This window comes from Porites lutea, chromosome 12 (assembly GCF_958299795.1).
Source record: "Porites lutea chromosome 12, jaPorLute2.1, whole genome shotgun sequence".
NCBI lineage: Eukaryota > Metazoa > Cnidaria > Anthozoa > Scleractinia > Poritidae > Porites > Porites lutea.
In genome coordinates this window covers 14,955,677-14,974,648 of record NC_133212.1, presented here as the reverse complement: position 1 = coordinate 14,974,648, position 18,972 = coordinate 14,955,677, and the positions used below count along the sequence as shown (strand labels likewise).

Here is an 18,972-nt window from a genome sequence, read left to right as displayed (position 1 = left end):
AGGGTTGTACCAAAACGAGGTCAACTCCAGCCTCGTTTCCACCTGTGACTGTAAAATGGGCTATTGGTCATTTAGATGTTGCGAGAGAGACTGGGTCGGTATTGTGTCGAATTGAACGATGGGGCTGTTTTGGAGGAAAAATTATGACCCAGCTCCCTGTGCAACCCCGCAATAGTCTGAATCGGCGGTGAAGACGTCTTTAAGAGGTTCCTCTTTGTACGGTAACCTAACGGCAACAGTAACGTCACTTAAAAAGTGAATTTGCTCTTCTTACAAATTTATCGTACCTATTCCATCTCGTTCATTTTGTCAAATGTTGGCAAATCTTTCTGGAGTTGAATTCTAACGGACTGTCTCGAACTTCAGGGAAAGAAACTGAAAGTAGTCTTGAGTTCAAGTCCTCCACTAAACGTGAAAACAGGCACTTTCACGTCGTAGTCGTGCAGAGACGCCAAGGAAAATTACAACAAAGCGTGTTGCACGTGCGAAGTTGTTGTTTTGCCAATCTTATCCCACTGATTTTTCCCGTTCTCGTTGCGGTCGCCGTCATTGTTGCTTAAGCTCCCTAATTAAGAATTTAAAAACGTCCACACCCTCGTCTTCGTCGTTTTCAAGCAAATTCCTCTTTATATGTACTGCTTAATTCTAATCGCTTAACATTCTGTTTGGCTGATGGATTCTCTCCTAACGTTCCTCACTGCGCCAACAGTGAAAAATGACATCATTCGACCCAGTCCCCTATACCTTCGTGGCCATTTTTTTGGGCGAACTAGGCCACCTATGAGCGCCTATAAAATCGTCAATTTCACTCACATCTCAAACTTAGGAATCGATTATGCTGAAGTTTATTACTGAAATACGTTTTTCGCTTCATATGCACTTTAAAGAAGAGATAGCACCTCTATAACAGACCCATCTGATAGCAAACATGCCCAACCTCACGCACGACCTCAAACTTCCCAATTCCAGGAAGAGGGTTTCTGAACCCAATAAAACCTAGAACTTACCAAACTTTATCTCCCCGGTAATAAGAACCGATTTTTTCTTCCCCGGGAGATTCAAAAATTTGGGATTCCACTGTGTAAAACTCTTTTGAATTGATATTTTCCACGGGTTATTACCTTGGATCCAGTGTGGCCACGCCTAGAGGGCCAACCAGGCTACTTTCTACCACGTCAAGGGCTTTCCACGCATGCTCAGGATTAAACATCTCTGGAGCCTGTAATAAACATCGAAAAAATCGCAAAACAATCAAAATACGGACCCTTTTTCCCCCTCCCCCCCCCCCCTCACTAAGACACCCAAACTTTACCTGCTTCCGCAACTGGGCGAGCGACAAAAAGAAAATCCTGCCTCGTGGTTGGCTATCGGAGCAGGCAGGATGGGCCTATCTCGTGCACTCAGTCTCAACAGCTTTAGTTCGGAAAGAAAAACCTATTTTGACCACATAACAAATCCCATTGACTAAGTTTTTTTCGGTCAGGATCGCTAGACATTCGTCTCGTTCTTTCTCGCGTTTTTATGAACCTCGAATTCGTTTTGGTCCACAAAAATGTCAAAAAAACACAACAACAACAACAACAACAACAACAACAACAACAACAAAACAAAAAATTGTCAAAGACCTCACGCCAGCCCAAGATCTAGTCAATAATTTAAATGTGTATGTTTATATCCTCACCACAGCCATAGCAACACACATGTTCGGTCTCAACTGATAGTCCGCGAATCTATGGCTTGCATCAACAGTATCTTTGTAGATGCCTCGTCTGTGGATAAGCTTTTCTTCATCATCTTGCTGACCTTTAGGCTTTGGTTCTTCAGGGATCCAGAATTTCCCTTCAAACGCTCCGTCTAGCCTCAAAGCCCATTCCTTGTATGATAGCTCAACTGGAAAACCTCGTGGAAAAAGATACATTGCGTATTACTACCGAAATTACTTAACTGTCACAGTCAACCCAAGTCAAGTGTACCCCCCAAGATTACATTAATGAATTGATTATTTGAACAATGAATCCGTTAGTCGTTCCTGTAACTAGTGTAAAAATCAAATCGGCATTCCTGCGTGCGTACTGAGCAGTGAATATTTTACGAGAACTTCTCTGTATTTGGTCAGATTGAAAATCTTTAAATGGGATAAATTTCATAGAAGACATTTACGTCAAATTCAGGGAAGCATAGCTGGTAGAAATTTCGTAACTGAATCGCGTGTGAATTCACGGCTCATTACGCATGCAAGAATGCAGACATGAATCTGAAATCTACAACTGCCAACGGATTCAACTTTCGAATAATAAATTCATTAATGTAATCTTGGGGGGTACGCTTGACTTGGCTTGACTGTAACAGACCGGGAAAAGTGATCGATCGCATTTGGATTTTTGAAAAGTTACATGATCAATACGAGTGCGACCGTTGGTCATGTGACTTGTCCTAACTGTGGAAAGGTTATAATAATGGTTCGAATGGCTCACGGTTGAAATGATAATGACTGTTCATTCAAGAACTTTCCAGCATGGACAATCAGCTGGTAAAGAAGCGAGGTCATTTATTGTTAATGATATTTTGAGCGGAGGGAAAGATGTTTCGACAAAATTCTACTATCCTGGTATTTTTAGAGCACTTGAACCACAAACCGTCGTTATTGCGATGGAAAGCCACATGACCAGACGGGTCGCTTGAAATCGTCACGCAAGCTATTCAAAAATTCAAATGCAAACGATAATTTTTCTTGAGCCGCTAACAGTTTAGTGATCTCGGTAGTAAACACACGTTTGATTTCACATGGGGCATTTTAAGGTTGGCATAAGGCTGGGTCGGTGTGGTATCGCATGGCACTGTGGGAAATATATGCAGATCAGTATGGACAATTTGTATGCGGATATTGTGGCCTTGTTCATGGGCCTTTGTCACACGGCGGCCATTTTGTCCCCGAGAGATTGAAATAGCTTTGTTTTACCTGCCTAGCCTCGCTCCCACGTTTTTCACTGCGAGGGTGGTAATGTAAAACAAAGCTTTTTCAGTCTCTTGGGACAACCTGGCTGCCGTGTGAATAAGGCCCTTAACAAAGACATACCGTCTTGAAGTTTGGAAACGCCAGCATAAGGAAAGAGCTTCTGCCCACTCAACTCAGCTAACCAGCGAACAGTTGACTTGCAAAGACCTACAATCTCCACTGCGCTCCCGTCCCTGAAACAAGAGACATTCCACAGAATGTTATCATTAGATACCACTGCTTTACACTCTGCCCAGTTGTTCGAAGGCCGATTAGCGCTAACCCGAGGTTAAACTTATTAAAATTTAAATTTAAAATCCGGGTTTCTTTTTCTTTTATTCGAAAGCATTTTCTCGTGTAATTTTCTCTACACTTTTAAGAGTCGTGTCAAGCAAATACTTTTGAACCTCAATGTTAAGGGTCGAAACAAAAACGCACTGACCATTCGTCATAAGGTGTTCATGTTTTTTCGGAAACTACACCGAAAAAAGCAGCTCAGACACCGCAAGTTTTAAAGATATTACATTTAAAGTGGATTATTCCAACAGAATGAGTTCAGGGAGTTCAGTTAAAGAACGAAGAAAAAAAAAACGAAAGAAGAAGTGAAAGAGGAATGGTAGGGACTAACTCTAGATATACGTCCAGTTAACTGATTAGTCCGACATGAACAGAGTAAAAGAAAATGTCTGAAGAACGGTCAACCTTAGTTTACTCAAGCTTTCCAGTTTAGGGAGCTTTCCACCTTAAACAAATATAAAAGCAAAGAAAACAAAAGAATAATGGTAGGGAACAACTCTTAGATGCCCAGATTAGGGAGGTGTAAGTTAAAAGAGAAAATATTTATTTTTAGCAATCACCTTGGTGTAGCTGGTACTCCAAAGTTAGCTGCCTTGTGTGATTCACCAACTTTATCCATCCACGTGCCAGCATTCCATCGATTTCCACCAAACACGAACCCTGTACTCTCCCGGACACCAACAGTGACGTTGAAACCTGCACTTGTCATGTGACTGTCCAGATCTGGCCCAGCCCCCCGCTCACGAAAACTGATGCCAATGAAATGTCGCTGCATAACTTCTTGAATGACGTCATACAAGGGTTGGTCCTTAAACAAAGATTGGTTCAAGATCAATTTCCTCCTAATAATGTCAATACATAATTGAGAAAAAAGTTCACAAAAATACTTTGATCGTTCAACAAATTCTCTTAACTAATTATTTAAGGAAAACGTATGGAGATCAGTCTGGAGAATTGGCGTCTGGATATTAAGCATTTAACGTCACCCCTCTTTATCACGGCCAGCATGATCTCACATCTCTTTGAAGACCCCAGTTACCGGTCCGGTGTTGATCCTTTCCCGTAACCTTCTGACTTGTCCTGGTCCTACGCAGCCGTTGCCGTATCGTCACGCAACGCTCTTTATCAAGTTTCTTGGGAAGGAGCGTGGCGAGACAAAAACAGCTGCGAGGGAGACTTGGGGTTCTTACCATTTACATCGGAAAACCGGAAATTCCAATTGGAAAATCAAATGTTTTGCACCATTTCGTTTGGAAGTTTCAGGAAATAACAGCTGTGATTTGAAGCGAGGCAATTTTTCTACTCTTCTGAGTCTGTTTAGCTGATTTGAATATACTTTGAGGAGGTCGTTCTGATAACAAAAAGTTTATAGTTTTCTGTTTATGGACAAGATTTCTACCCGGGTAATTTTTGTATAATAGTAAGCACCTTAGGTTTAGTTTGTTAGCTTACGCATTTTCCTGGCTGCTGTGGCTGCGAAGAATCTGACGGGAATATCCGGGACACAGGATCAGAAAGGATCTTCAGTCCATCCGGGACAATGGTGCAATAATCCTGAATACACTGAAGCCACCACCAAGATGCGTCCCTGCAGTTGTATCGAGGCTTACGCCCACCATCTAGTAGGTTTGGAATTAGGCCATGGCGAACACATGCTGCGTAACCCAGAATGTGATGTCTGGGGTGAAAATGTCGTAAGATATAAAGGTTAATTCGATGTGTGAGTGGTTGTTTACCATTTACAAAAAGCTTCCGGAAAATCTGGTTGGAAAGTACATGGAACACGACTTTCAGGGTCGCTCCAGCGGAAAATTTCCGGGAGCAATGGAACATCTGAAAAGGTAGTCCTCTTCCCAGACAAAATGTTCCAAACTGAAAATTCGTGTCCCACTTCTTCAAAGTCATCTTTGACACCAGTTTCACCCTTCGCGGCCGTTTTTCGGAAAATGAAACTGATTTGTACAAACGGTAAACGCGATTCCGGGACGAAATTAACCAGTCCTGAATTTTGCCTACCATTTACCCAAACCGTGAACCGAGCGGTTTGCCCGTGTAAATGGTAAACAACCAGTGTTTCTTAAAATACCATATTGAACACATTGTGGTGAAAATAAGTAAAACAGTTGGTATTATTGCGAAACGAAGACATTTTGTGTCACCAAATACTCTTCTGCACTACTATAAAGCCGTAATTTTGCTCTATATATCTTATGAACTAACAGTAAATTGCCAGTAAATCGCTACCTGACGAACAGTTTAATCCTTGAATTTTCCGTAGAGAAATGAATATGCTGTCTCTCCGTTTACTGATGCTAATATCCTACCAGAAAGATTTTATTTATCCCGAACCCGTTTGTAAAGCATTTGATCGGCTGAAAATTTTTTCAACCAATCAGAAGCACTGTCCAGATCTGGGTAGCAGCACGTCATCAGCATGGATTTTCTGCGCTCATTTCTGAGACGTCATTTCGCGGGGAAACCAGTGGTGGCGTCGCACAATGTCGACTGTTTACCTTTGCTACCGTTGACCTGTTACCAAGCAACAAAAGCGTGCTTTTCGCCATTGCTTTCGTGCATAAACTGACGACGAGTGTGCCGAAAAGTCTGTGATGATCTATGCACTGAAATGTAAAAACCGGTTGCACTGGCAACCTCAACCAAATCCTAATCCAAATCCTAAGAAACGGTTGATCGCAATAGAAAAACGCCAAAATGTTAAAACGGGTACCTTGCATCTTGGTATCTACCAGTAATAATCAACAAGCCTCGGAGGGCTATGAACGTGTCTCTTCCCCAGCACCTCATGAAGCCAGTGGAGAAATGAGGCAGGCCTGCTGCCATTGACATCAGCGTGGGCATAGCTGACCCGGATGTTGGACCATGATACAGTTTGGGCGACAGAACAGGAAGCGAGGACGAGCCACACAAACCAACGAACTGGAGCGAGCCAAGGGCAAGAGTCTTGAGGAAGGACGAGCCATTCTTAACAAAACTGAGACAAAATGTAAAATCATAATGGTATGATGTCACCAAAATCATCATGCAAACACCGGGACCCGGTTGGTTCCTCTCCAATGGAATATATGTTAATATCAGTGAATATCCACTGGATAATGATTTTTCCGGTGGAAAGTTTTACCCAGTCATGAACAAATGCAAACATAAAAAAGTCAGAATTTCGAATTGGATGACGGCGTTTTGTACATAGTATAGTATAATATAGTATAGTAGTTGTTCAAAGGGGAAAAAAAAGCTCAGGGGATGCCGGGAAGGGGAAAGAGAAGAAAGCCTTCCCATCGTGCACCATGTGATTATTGTTTTTTTTAATCAGTGCTATTTTTATTGGAATACTCAGAGAAAGCCTCTGTGAATGAGAGAGGTTCAAGCGGCTTTCAACACTACACTTCCACCAAAGATGATTACAAAGACCACAAAAATATGTCCCGGGAAAAAGTAAAAACATACAAAGCCACGCGATTAGCTAAAATCATTTCAGAATTTCGAGTAAGGGATATGTGATTGAATGTATTGATAACGGCGTTTTGAATGGAATGGAATTATGTTAGTTACAGTTGATTCACTGAGAATTTATTCTTATCCTTAGGGCAGCTACAAACACCGACAATGTCACAGGTTTTATACTTTGCATAAGAAAACAAACCTTGACATTTTTGCCCAAGAACGCTCCAATAATTTGAGATAGAGTGGAGTCACAATAGCATCAAAATAACATGGCACGAGATAACGAGGACATTCCTTCACCAGCCCAAACGCTTTGTCAAGCCAAACACCCAACTGTTGAAGGAATTACCAGAATATGGGTTAAAAATTCACGCTCGTAAAAGGGTTATTGGATCTACATTTTTATAATACAAATTCTGTTCAAACTTCAAGATTTTTTGTTCAAGCGTTCTTCGAAAATTCTTTGTGGACTTCAAAATGGACAAAGTTCGTCATAATCGAGATAACTGACCATAGGCCCTCATTGCTATGGTAACCACCATTGCTAAGAAACGGAATGAAACAGAAACTCCTGTCAGAGGAAATAGAGAAGCCTTTGTCTTTCTCTATTTCCTGATTTTCAAAGATACATCCCAAACGAACAAACTTAAGAAACTTATACGATCTACAATTTTGGACGTGCGATGTTTTTACTGTAGGATTATGACGAAAAATATAGTGTGTAAATCAAACTTACAACTGCATTGCGAATATCTTAGGTTTATTATACACCCTACGATGTTTATTACCTTTATAGTCTTTGTGATATCATCATGTCCGACAACAGAAAAGTATTAGCTAAACATGGACCATCTCCAACAAATCCCCTTCGTTGGGAATTCAAAATGGTTTCAACATCAGGCAATTTAACAAAAACTTTAAATGACTGACCTGTCTGGTGCCAATAAAAGGCATAAGTCGTGTTACAACATAATCCATCAACCAGTCTCCATCTCTGAGGTTTCTACACAGAGGATGCGCCAGATCATTAAACTGACGAACATTGGCCAGAACAGATATTATACCTATGATGAATAATACAAATTTTTTTTTTCACAGCTTTATTGGGTGCTCCTCTAGTGAATACAATATAAATTTGTAATACAACACACAAAAAAAACAGAAAAAAAAAAAGAAGCAAAAACCCAAAAGGAGTAGGTGCAACGGGACTAACGTCCCATGCGAGGCACCGCCCCTAGATTAAGACCTAGGTTAAAAAAATTAAATGAGTACACGAACACTCATACAAAAAATAAAATAAATTACGAGTGGCATGGGCACGTAGGGACTAGTGTCCATGTGCAGGGGTAATTGATTTCATATACCCGCGAAAGGTGAGTGCTCAAAAATGTGGACATTGAGCGAATCGAGACACCGCAGCAGAATTAGCTCAGCCGGTTGAGCGCTTGACTCCAGAGGGGAAGGACGTGGGCTCGATTACCAGGGCCGGACCAACACTTAGGGTCTTAAAAGAAGCCTCTGCCCTGCAAACGGCTAGACATTCGCTCGGTTTGAATGACCAACTAAAAAGGAAGTCCCGTCTCTAGACGGGGATGTAAAAATACTTACTAGTGCCCCCAATTAGTACATTCGTGCCAAATACATTGTCACTCAAATATAGTGCATTTTTTAAAAATTTATGTTGGGAAAGAAATCCAACTAGAGTAACATCAAGGATTTGCTTGCCGGTGCTCCGAACCTTGTGAAATCTAAGGAACCCCGCAGACCTTTTTCTATAACCCCCCCCCCCCCCCCAACTAGGATTTCCTAGTCGCCCTGGAGAAAAAGTAAGGTGATATGGGCTACCGTAGAGCACAGCTCTGTATGTAGCTCTGTATGTGAGTATTCCGTTTATAAATGTGATTATTCTGCGTTTTTTCAAATAACAAGTAGAGATTGAATGACTCAAGTCACAATATGACCTATGTAACTAATAGTAATAAATAGAATTCAAGATTTCACCCTCTGTTATCAAGGTCTGTAGTGAATTTATGTTGATGTAAATGTATGCATTTCTTGAGCCAACTACACAATAATTTTCAAGGAGTTAAAATAACTCCTCTAGGGGGGCTAATTTGACTCCTTACAGTGGAGCTATTTTTGGGGGAGTTATTTTAACTCCAAAAAGGAGTTTAAAGAACTCTTTTTCAGGAGTCAAAGTAACCCCAGATATTGAGGAGATAAAGTAACCCCCCAAAAAGGAGTTATCCTGTACCTAAAATTGTTACTCCACTTTCAGAGTTAAATTGACTCTTTTTTTTTTTTTTTTTTTTTTTTTCTTTCAGAATGGCGGCCTATTTATCTATTCTTTCATATGCATCTAAATTAGCCTTTCTGGTATCGTTTGAAAGTAAAAATTCTTTTGTATTTTGCACATGCTAACGAGGTAAGAAGGACTAATCATCTAACATATAAACGAATATATTCATAGGCCTCAGTTCTGAAAGAGGTCTATTCATTGGAAACAGGCCAATTTTGTTGAGTTTATCTTAACCCGTGAAAGGAATGAAACATGGAATAAAGATCATGTGAAGGGCGGAAAATACAAATTTAAAAGATTGCACGATTGTAGACCACAGTGCATACCTATAAATCACAAACGCTCCAGTTCATACCTTGAAAACCACAGTACACTCAAGCACATACCTTGAAAACCACAATACACCAACGCTCCAGTTTCGGGAAGAACGTATACTCCTCCCCCATTACCATCATCTCTCTCCTCAGGATCCGCTCGGTACAGCACGCGGTTGAGATCAGACAACGACAAGTTGCCGATAATTGCGTTCAGTTCATCGATTTTTTTGTAACTCTCTTGATTCCCGGATCTTTTCTCGTACAAATCCACAGCCAGTCGTCTGTAGAATATAATTTAAAAATGCAGTTGACTGGAACCTTCGCTTATTCGAACCTCGCGCTCGAACCAAGATCGATTTCCACTTTATTTTGTTCATACATTTACCGTAATTTTACCCTCTGTGAGATAACTCGAACCCTCGATAACACTAACCTCCCGCTAACCCGAAGTAATTTTTATTTCCCTTCAGATCATTTCTATATAATTTTACGCGCGATAACTAGAGCCATGTTTCAAGGGCGTGGAAAATCGAAAAAAAAAAAAAAACGTGTACCACAGTCCAGAACATTGATTTTATTTAAAAACATCTGTGTCTATCGCGTAATTTTTGTCTCTTAAGGTGATGTTACACGAGACGATTCGCAACGACGATCTTTAGCGCAACACAGCGTTGCAATGTTGGAACAATGTTATAACTATTCGAAACAATGTTGCAACAATGTTGCAACGGTGTGTTGCGCTAAAAATAGTCGTTGCGAATTGTTTCGTGTAACATCACCCTTTTTTCAGCCCAGTTCAAACACAATGTCCAGCCCTTTGTTGCCCCTGAAGTAAACTTTAAACTCCTCATAACTCGAAATTTTTTCGATTTCCCTAGAAGGTTCGAGTTATCGAGAGTCGACTGTACCAGTATGATACGCTGTGTTAGACCATCATCCAGCAGTTTAGTACAAACTGCCACTTGCTGTTAAATTGTTATCCAAACAAGCCATAGCCAAAGTGACTACAAATGACTACAACTAGCAAATTTTGTTAAGAAGTAGCAATTTCTTTTTGTTTAATTCAAAAAGTCCAGCACGGTTTAAATGACAATAGCCTCAATTGGCCCAAGAACAAACAAGGGACCAAAGGATTTTGTTTTGGGTTAAAGTCAAATAATCAGACGTTAAACTAAAAAAATTCAGAACTTCCAGGTAAATTCATGCACAGGAAAACCCACGCGTCAAGTTACGACTGGTTTGACCAGTTTAGGACTAGACTACTCTTGATTGGTTAAGAAATTGTTACAACTTTGGTTTAACCAATCAAAAAGCTTTGAAGTGCACAGGACAATCCTGGAAACAGCGTAAAAATGCAACGCGCTGATTACTTTGTGATTGACAGTTAGCCTAAGTGGTAGGCGGACACGGTGAAGGGGGGGGGGGGAGGGGGTGGGAGAGAAAAACACTTCCTTTCTTCCCCACCCCCTTGGGCTGTGGTCTTGGTTTAAGTCTCCTGCCCAGCCGTTCTTCGAGTCGTCTCGCAGGGAACAGCGTTGTGTGACGTCACAAAGAATGGTTTTGCAGGAGGCTATGTTGGTTAACGATCAAAGGCAATCACTTTATTTTCACTAGTATTAATTATTAATATGCAAAACATACCTCAATTGACCTAAAGCATGTTTCACTTTGCTTTCCATGGTGATGTCAAATGCAACTACACTACCAGGGGCGAAGTTCTCGAAATGAACTTCAAATGTGTTATCGCCTATTCGCTCAGGACGGCAGGTCTAAAAGTATAAACGGAGTACACGTTAATTTTTAAAAATCTTCGAAGAGTAATAAGGTAGCCTGTGAGCCAGCTCTCTGGGGTAGCGGGAGAGGGGGGCCTCTTCTAACCCCCTCCCCCACCCGAGTTCTTGATTGCAGGCTAAATTCGAGGGGAATGCTTGGATGGACAAACAAGCAGCGCGATCATTGCTCAGTCTTCAACTTGAGGTAAAAGCACCACTGACCAACTGGCCTCTTATCTTTCTTATTTTGCGCTTCAACAATACATTTCATGCTCCACGATAAGATAAACCAGAACAGGGCAGAACTTAACCAGTTCCCATTGCTTGTGGGCGCAGTAGACAGTATAGCTGACAAGTGATAAATTTTAGTAAGCATACGTTTGTTTTGCATCTTTTCTCACACCTTAAAATCGCTTTTCAAAAATACAGAGCTATATGTAACGTCAGGAATACTATATCCATGCAGCATATGCTACTGTATCGTCATTTCTTGTTCAAATATCGATAAAAATGTGAACAAATATCGCGGTTCATATATGGCATGGTCGTATCGTTGAAGCCCTATTCGTCTTTATCGGTAGGTCAGCAGAGTCACGGCAAAGTGGATTCTCTTTGAAAAAGTGCACAGGAATATGGAATTTCTATTGCGCTAATTACTAGTTGCTTTTTTTTTACTGCGCCCAATTCATACCTTGGCTTTGTGTAGAGGGACATGTCTTTGTATTTCTACTTCGTGTGACTGGAGACCGTTAATGAACTCTGCGTCTTCACTAAAATCACTTGTGTCTAGCTTGCGCATCAATCTTGCTTCGAAAATGACCTCCTCTAGTTCACCTATTCAATTAAAAGACATTACTATAAAAGTCTAGTATTCATTAACGACGTAGCTTAAACTTCCATAGAAAGGTCCATCGAGTGAAGAACAAGATCCATTTGACATAAGGTCCATTCTTTCATGCTCTCGTCGCCAAAATTCAAGATGGTGAGACAGATATCGCCGTGAATAGCATAGACCTGGTGATTCCTCGTAAAACTTGTAAATGCAACATGCATTTCCAAGGAAAGTTTCCAACGGGAAAACAGGACTACCTTTTCAAAATCCCACTTATTCCCGGGAACTTTTCAGTGAAACGCACGGAAAACGTGTGTTCCATTAACACCCCGACCGGAATTTCCCGAATTTCTCGGTAAATGAAAAGCGCACAGGGTATTGTGATCCATTGAAAAGAGTTTTGCGACTCCGCTTTGATAATTCGCCACTTTATATATGAGGAAACTGGGCGGAACTAACTTTGGCGAAGACTTCTGGGACAGTAACTATTTGATCTGTATCTGAATCACATAATGTATAAATTGCTGGAATTAATGAGAAGAATTGATGGGATTCATTGAGACATAGAGGTATTACTCCTTACTTTCTTAGAAAAACACAGAGGAAGATGTTTTTTTTTTTACTGACGGCTCTCATGTTCGGACTTCGGACCCCTCGGCGTGACACCCGCAACATGGCGTTTCCATACAAAGCTCTCTAAGCTTAGGTGAAGAACAATTCTCCGGATAACTCGTACACAAATACTGCACGGACAGGATATCTTGTCTTCTTTCATCTCTTCGATTCCTAAATTTATTTGAATAGTTTAGATTTTAATTTTCGATGGCGTAACCTTGTGTCGCGGAGATTTTAAAATGAAACGGTTTAAAAAAAACCCCGTACTTGTCTCGCTACATGTTTCTTTTTCACCACTCGTCCCTCTCCCTCCCTCAGTCTAATTTCAAGTTTCTCTCAGTTTTACCGGTTAAAACCGGCTTGCGTAGCTTACGTCACTTTCTCGCCACATGTCACGCCACACGATTAACAATCTCGCTTTTTCGCTCCAACACCTGAAAAACATGCAGCAATATATATGCACAAATCACCTGGTATGGTGAGCGGTGGGATTCCACCCATATGAATATTCTGTCTTTGAATGGTGGGCTGCAGGTCTTCAGAAGGGTGATGAAAAGCTGAATGCGCCACTAAGACAACAGTCTTTCGTTGGTCTGGATTGTGTCTGGTGATGGCATGGACATCATGATGAATCTGATCCACATACACCTGTCAGTCAGTGTGAAAGAGGATGTGATCAGCAGTTTGTCGCGAACGTGCGACAAAGAATTATATAAAACATGGGCGCTTTCCATTCAACAAAAAATCCGGTTTGAATCTTTGGAAATTCCACGTGCCCAATGGAACGGTACATTCCGGTTGTACAGACTCGACCCAAGCCACCGCACGTTTGGTTATTATTCTTCTAAGCAGGTTACAAAAGAGCGGTACTGGGTACAACAATTTTGTCAAATGGAAAGGGACATTTCAGTCCGACCGAACGAAATGATCAGTGACCGGTCAAAGTGGACCACCTTCAAAGCTGGTCCCGAGTATACCGTTTGCACCAAACCGAAATGGTCCGTTCCTTGTTATGTACCAACCGAAATTTCCGGAATTTTGGGTTTAATAAAAGCACCCCATGAGTCCCCTACTCACGAACCCACGACCTCCAGAACATATTTCGCGCCAACCTCGTTCCCAGGGTTCTCCCACTTGGAACCAATTGCACTATGCCCAATTGCCAAAGCAATCTTTAGTGAATAAATAGCACGACACAAAGTTAGGTGTATGTTACGGAGAACTTTAGTGTCGTGCTATTTATTACATTACTGTTTTATACCATACAAAAGTAAAAGGTGTTTCTAACTTTTACGTCTGTAGATGATACCCCGAGGTGTGACCATTTAACTGAAAGGTGCTGAGCAGTATTTGCCGAGACTTTTTATGTCATGGAGCTAACGTGTGAGATCCTAACGCGTGACCATTAAAAAGAAGTCTCTCACTATAATCGGCGATGAAACTACCGAGAAACTGTCCTCATATGGGGTACTTCGATGAACAAAACAATTTGCAACCTTCCCCTCCCCTAACATTCAAATTTTGGGTGTTAATTGTCTTCTACCTGCAGTTTGCTCGAACAGCGGCACAACATTGCTTGGAATGGATGGGGAATGGAATGGGGAATTTTCCCTTTTGAAGTCAGTAACGACTCAGAAAATCTCTTTATGTAAAGTGTCTGAACTAATTTTGCCGCCCATTGTAAAGAACAAATTTGTTACAGTTCTATGGTCGACTTCTCCCTCCTAACAGACCCACACAACTCGGTCGTAAGAAAGGAAATAGGACCCGCCGTGGTTGGGTTAACTGTGCTGGAATATGCTACTGACCTGTGAGTATCCCTGTTCGCCGAGCCACCTGTGTAGTTCATTAATAGCTCGTTTAGCAGACAGAATGCCATCAGTTTCCTTGAGAAACGCTTTTGCCTTGAGCTTAGAAGTTTTACTTGGCCAGGAGAGGTAATAGCGATCTTCGTTTACCACGTGGATCTAAAGACAAAAATATTCGACATGAACGATTTTTGTCTTAAACAGGGTTAGGGTTTGAAAAGCTCGGCGGTTCACCTCTACCCAAACAACTCTTGGGTGCCCCGGGCTCTGAATCCCTTCGCGAGCGATACCAGCTAATACAGTTTTATGACTGTTTAACAATTATTCCTCGAGCCCGAATGGGCTCTGAGTCAATAGCCCGTGAGGGCCGAAGGCCGAATGGGCTATTGACTCAGAGGCCATGAGGGCGAGAGGAATAATTGTTTTAGTAAAATCCAACTAGTTGGTCAAAAATATCGAGACAACACAACTTTAGCTAGCAAAACGCGATTCAGCCGCCATTGTTTTGGTTTTCACAGCGGACGCTTTTCGCTGCTAGTGGACTATAACATGTAGCCTAGTAGTAGCTCAACCAATCAGAACGCAGCATTGATAATGGACCACCAGCTGGATTTTACTAATTTCAAAAACAAGCCAGCAAACTAATAACCTGAGATCAGGCTCTATTTTCGTCTGAGAACTACTAATATTGGAGCTGATCTCATTTATACGTATACCTTAATCAGTTTACAAAAGTGAATGTCCAATCACGAGACAATTCTATACAGTCAGAAGCGGATTGTGCGGGTTTTTTAGGCTGTTGTGACGCAGCTTGCTATCTCATTATATAAGGCAATGCTTCAAATTTTTAACGGCAGATTTACTAATAGTATCACTTTATACAGGATATAAACGGTTCGTTTTTGTAAAATGGCTGCTATTGATCAAGAGGAAGCTCTCCAAGAGTTTGATATCGTCTTGAAGGTTCTTGGAGAACGACAAAGAACTGAAGAAGCTCATGCACATAACGAACATTCGGAACATCTCACACGTTTTTTATTAGACACGCTCACGAAGGAGTATGGTTATCGTTTGACGTTTCGGATATACGGAAGCACGGCTGAAGATTTAAAGTGTCTCGAACCAGCTAATTTGGGAGATGTGGATATCATGGTATTTCCGAATTTTATTTTGATCGACGACAAACTCATTGAATATTTACGCGATAATCCGTTGTACGTTAGAATCAAAGGAAGTAATGATTTTGTGTTACAAAACTGCCTTGCGAAAGACACCGAGTATGTGTCCACCTCAGCCTTGAGAAATTTTGATCCTGTAATCTACGGCGATTTTGCCCATAATATAGGGCAGGTCATGCCAGCAGAAGAATTTGCAAATGGTCTAGGTGCTTTGGTGAAATGTACCTGTTACCTGGAGGAAAACAAAAGCACACCAGCGATACCCGTAAGTGTTTATTTCGGGCAAACATGGAAAACTAAACTTCAGAAACATCTTGAAACTACTACAATAGACGCGCCAAGCGGAGATATTGGGGATATGACTGATACAAGCGCCGACTTCGACGAGAAGGAAGAAGCATCTCCAACAGATGATGTACTACAGCACTCTTTGTCACCAACAGATGACTCCAGCTCTCATGATGTAATGCACGATCAATATCAGGGTAAAAGTGACTCATCTGTAAAGCTGTTTGTTGACTTTATTCCTCGCCTTATGAGACATCTATTTCTTCAACCATCAACAGTAAGCGAAACTCAATTTGTCGATGAAACAAGATTTGAAGGCAACGAAAAAGTGCCACCGATTCACCAGCAAGTACTCAGTGCTGTTGACTTTGTCCCTGCCTTTAAATGCCAGGGATGGCCGAGGGTTGCAGAGGAGTGGCTGCAAAGAAAACGCAAATGGCCTTCAACAAAGACTGTTGACAAAGTTACTCAGGAAGGGTTCCACTTGGTGGTAAAGGCCCCGTCAAACGGGGGTGATCACACTTTGGACTTCAGAGTCTCCTTTTCTCATGCAGAATACCTGTTAAGCCAAGATATGAATGACGTCCAGCGAGAATGTTACCGTTGCCTCAAAAAGATTCACAGAAGGTATCTTATGAATGCGTCACGAAAGAGTTTGGTGACGTTTCATCTGAAGACCATCCTTCTACACGCAATTGAAGAAACTGGCCCCGAGATGTGGACTGACAGCAACAGAGCTGAGTGCATGATGCATCTCCTTGGCAACCTTTGGGAAGCCTTGAGAAAAAAAGATTTGCGACATTACTTTGTCAGATCATACAATCTGTTCTGCAGTGACTATATCGAAAGCAATGAAATTCTGGAGTCTTTAGAAGCAATAGTTTCCCAAATCATGAAAGACCCACTGTATTTTACCAAAACGTTGATCCAAGTCTTTAATAAGACAAAGCAAGAAACTAAGAAAAAATCTACTCCTACCACTGAACCTGCTTTCTTTAAAGAGCCTACTATTGAAAGCAAACATGGTGAACAAAAAAAAGCCGCCTCAGAGGAAAAGGACCGTTCTGTGTTAGATCCTGTATTGGTCACAAAACTCTCCAGTCATCACTGCGATCATGCAGGAACAAAATGTCACTTCCATAATCTTAAGAATCACTTCATTACCACTTCCATTGAGTTGTACGATAAGGCATTTTGTGAGCCTGATTACCCGCTTGAATTGCTCAATTCGCTAGAAAGGTCCATAGTGGAAGATCTAAGAGGCCTGGTACGAAACCTGGAAACAAACCAGGGGCGGAACATGTCGTTGACAAGCAGAGATCGTGAACAATTTGCAGTTGCCTTCGAAAGGTACTGGAATAGCTTTCATGGTCATATAACTGTGTTGACCGGCATGACTTCAAAACACCATGTGCTTATGTCATTAAAAAGAGTAACCACACTCCTCAGCTACCTTTTAAAGGATAAAAACTGTGCCAAAGACTCAGAAGCTATTAATAGAAAGATGATGGAAGATTGTTTTGACCTCAACCTCTTGTTTCCAGCTGGTATTGGATATGTATTGCTACAAAAGCTTTTAAAATTTTTAGAGAGTGAAGACAATAGAAAAATATTGAGCGCAATAATTTTAGAATTTGGCCCCACATTTTTAGAAGTTTTTACGAACACGTACTTTCAGGAGAATCTGCCCAGTTTGACAGTGTCGCAAGGTCAACCACAAATTTTGAACTTGAAAGATATTCCACTGGACTGAAGAAAAGGTCATTCTGTGGATAAACAGACCCTTCCACGTTTTATTAAACTTTTGACATGGACAAGTTATTAAGGAAAATCCGTCGACACCACTGGAAAAAGCGCCTTAAAATTAGTAAAAATGCCAAATTTGAAAGTGATACGTCTTCAGCGAGCGAGCGAAGATATAGCTACAAAGAGCTGCGAAAATTCACAGACGTTTGTAAGGTGGGGGCGGACATAGTCTGCTACACAGCCATTTTTAGAGTCGTCACGCAACGTTCCTCTTTGCGTGACGACGCTAAAAACGGCTGTGTAGCAGACTAGGGCGGACAGCTCCTCAAAGTCGCGAAATTTTAGTCTTCCTTTTGTGTTAGCAGTTGTGGTAGAAGGAGATGAAAGTAGTTGGCTAAGGAAGGCTAACTAGCTGGCGGTTTTGCCCGGCTACCAGCCCTAATTGACAGCCCTGCAGTTGTTAGCCTGCGTGGCAGGCGTTCGAAAGGGAAGGGGAAGGGCGAGGGCGCGCGCGAGGGAGGAGGGGAACGCCTGCTAGCAAGCCATTGTTTTCCCCACCCAGCCCACTAATAAAAAAAATAACAAAAATAACGCAAAATGGATACTAGATAAAAATATTATATATATAAATATGTATGCAAAAAGTCTATGTTAAAATATTATAGGTTATAAGCTAAAAGCTAATTTAAAATAATGAGTTTTTAACCGCGCCATAAAGGTTTTGAGACTGCCTAAAGCTCTCAACTCGTCTGGAAGGGCGTTCCACAGGGTCGGCGCGGCTGCAAAGAAAGCCCTGTCTCCTGTTGTCTTCATGGTCTCGTTGGGCAGATCGAGCAGTAAGTGTTTTGTATTTGATCGCAGGTTATAATTTGACTGTGGCTTAAGTCTAATTAATTGATGAATAAATGTGGGAGCACTACCATGCAGAGCTTTCAATGTGTATACAACCAATTTAAACATTATACGGTATTTAACTGGTAGCCAATGCAAGTCTTTCATAACAAGAGAAATGTGATCAAAACGCATAGCGTTGACCTCAGTTGTTGCGTAAAAGGTATAAAAGGCTGGTTTACACGCTACCGGTCAGCATGATTTTGTAAAGCAAACTTGAAGCCGTAGCGAATCACAAAAAATCCAGCCTGATTTTTCATTCCGGTCTTCCCTTATAAGACACAGAGATAAAACTGAAAAATTGTAACGTGTTCATTGGCCACCACCGAACACCGGCTTTATTTCGTGGCTGTTCAATTAGTGTGATAAAATAAAGGTGGTGTAGGTGGGCGATTGGGTTATTTTGTTTGGGGAAAGAGTTTTTTTTCCAAGCCTTCTACTGTGATCAAAGATAATTGCTATTTTGTGGAAA

At 41.4% G+C, this 18,972-nt stretch overlaps 2 protein-coding genes across 2 annotated transcripts in view; one reads left to right on the top strand and one right to left on the bottom strand.

Moving 5' to 3' along the window:
• Positions 1-18,972, bottom strand: part of LOC140953933 (glycogen debranching enzyme-like) — a 38,172-nt gene that overhangs the window by 3,405 nt on the left and 15,795 nt on the right. The window contains exons 13-25 of the mRNA XM_073403312.1: positions 14,398-14,556; positions 13,060-13,237; positions 11,834-11,976; positions 11,012-11,139; positions 9,440-9,651; positions 7,685-7,818; positions 6,954-7,087; positions 6,021-6,284; positions 4,745-4,970; positions 3,853-4,100; positions 3,077-3,189; positions 1,682-1,899; positions 1,122-1,219 (exon numbers count right to left, since the gene is read on the bottom strand). Of these exons, the coding sequence (XP_073259413.1) occupies positions 1,122-1,219; positions 1,682-1,899; positions 3,077-3,189; positions 3,853-4,100; positions 4,745-4,970; positions 6,021-6,284; positions 6,954-7,087; positions 7,685-7,818; positions 9,440-9,651; positions 11,012-11,139; positions 11,834-11,976; positions 13,060-13,237; positions 14,398-14,556 (2,255 nt within the window). The remainder of the gene's footprint in view (positions 1-1,121; positions 1,220-1,681; positions 1,900-3,076; positions 3,190-3,852; positions 4,101-4,744; positions 4,971-6,020; positions 6,285-6,953; positions 7,088-7,684; positions 7,819-9,439; positions 9,652-11,011; positions 11,140-11,833; positions 11,977-13,059; positions 13,238-14,397; positions 14,557-18,972) is intronic.
• LOC140953932 (uncharacterized) lies at positions 14,212-18,137 on the top strand. Its single transcript, XM_073403311.1, has 2 exons — positions 14,212-14,399; positions 15,282-18,137. The coding sequence occupies exon 2, from the start codon at positions 15,307-15,309 to the stop codon at positions 17,614-17,616; it is 2,310 nt and encodes a 769-aa protein (XP_073259412.1). The 5' UTR covers positions 14,212-14,399; positions 15,282-15,306; the 3' UTR covers positions 17,617-18,137.

Excerpts from the sequence above, each read along its gene's own strand:
- LOC140953932 (XM_073403311.1), top strand. The coding sequence starts at position 15,307 with ATGGCTGCTATTGATCAAGAGGAAGCTCTCCAAGAGTTTGATATCGTC.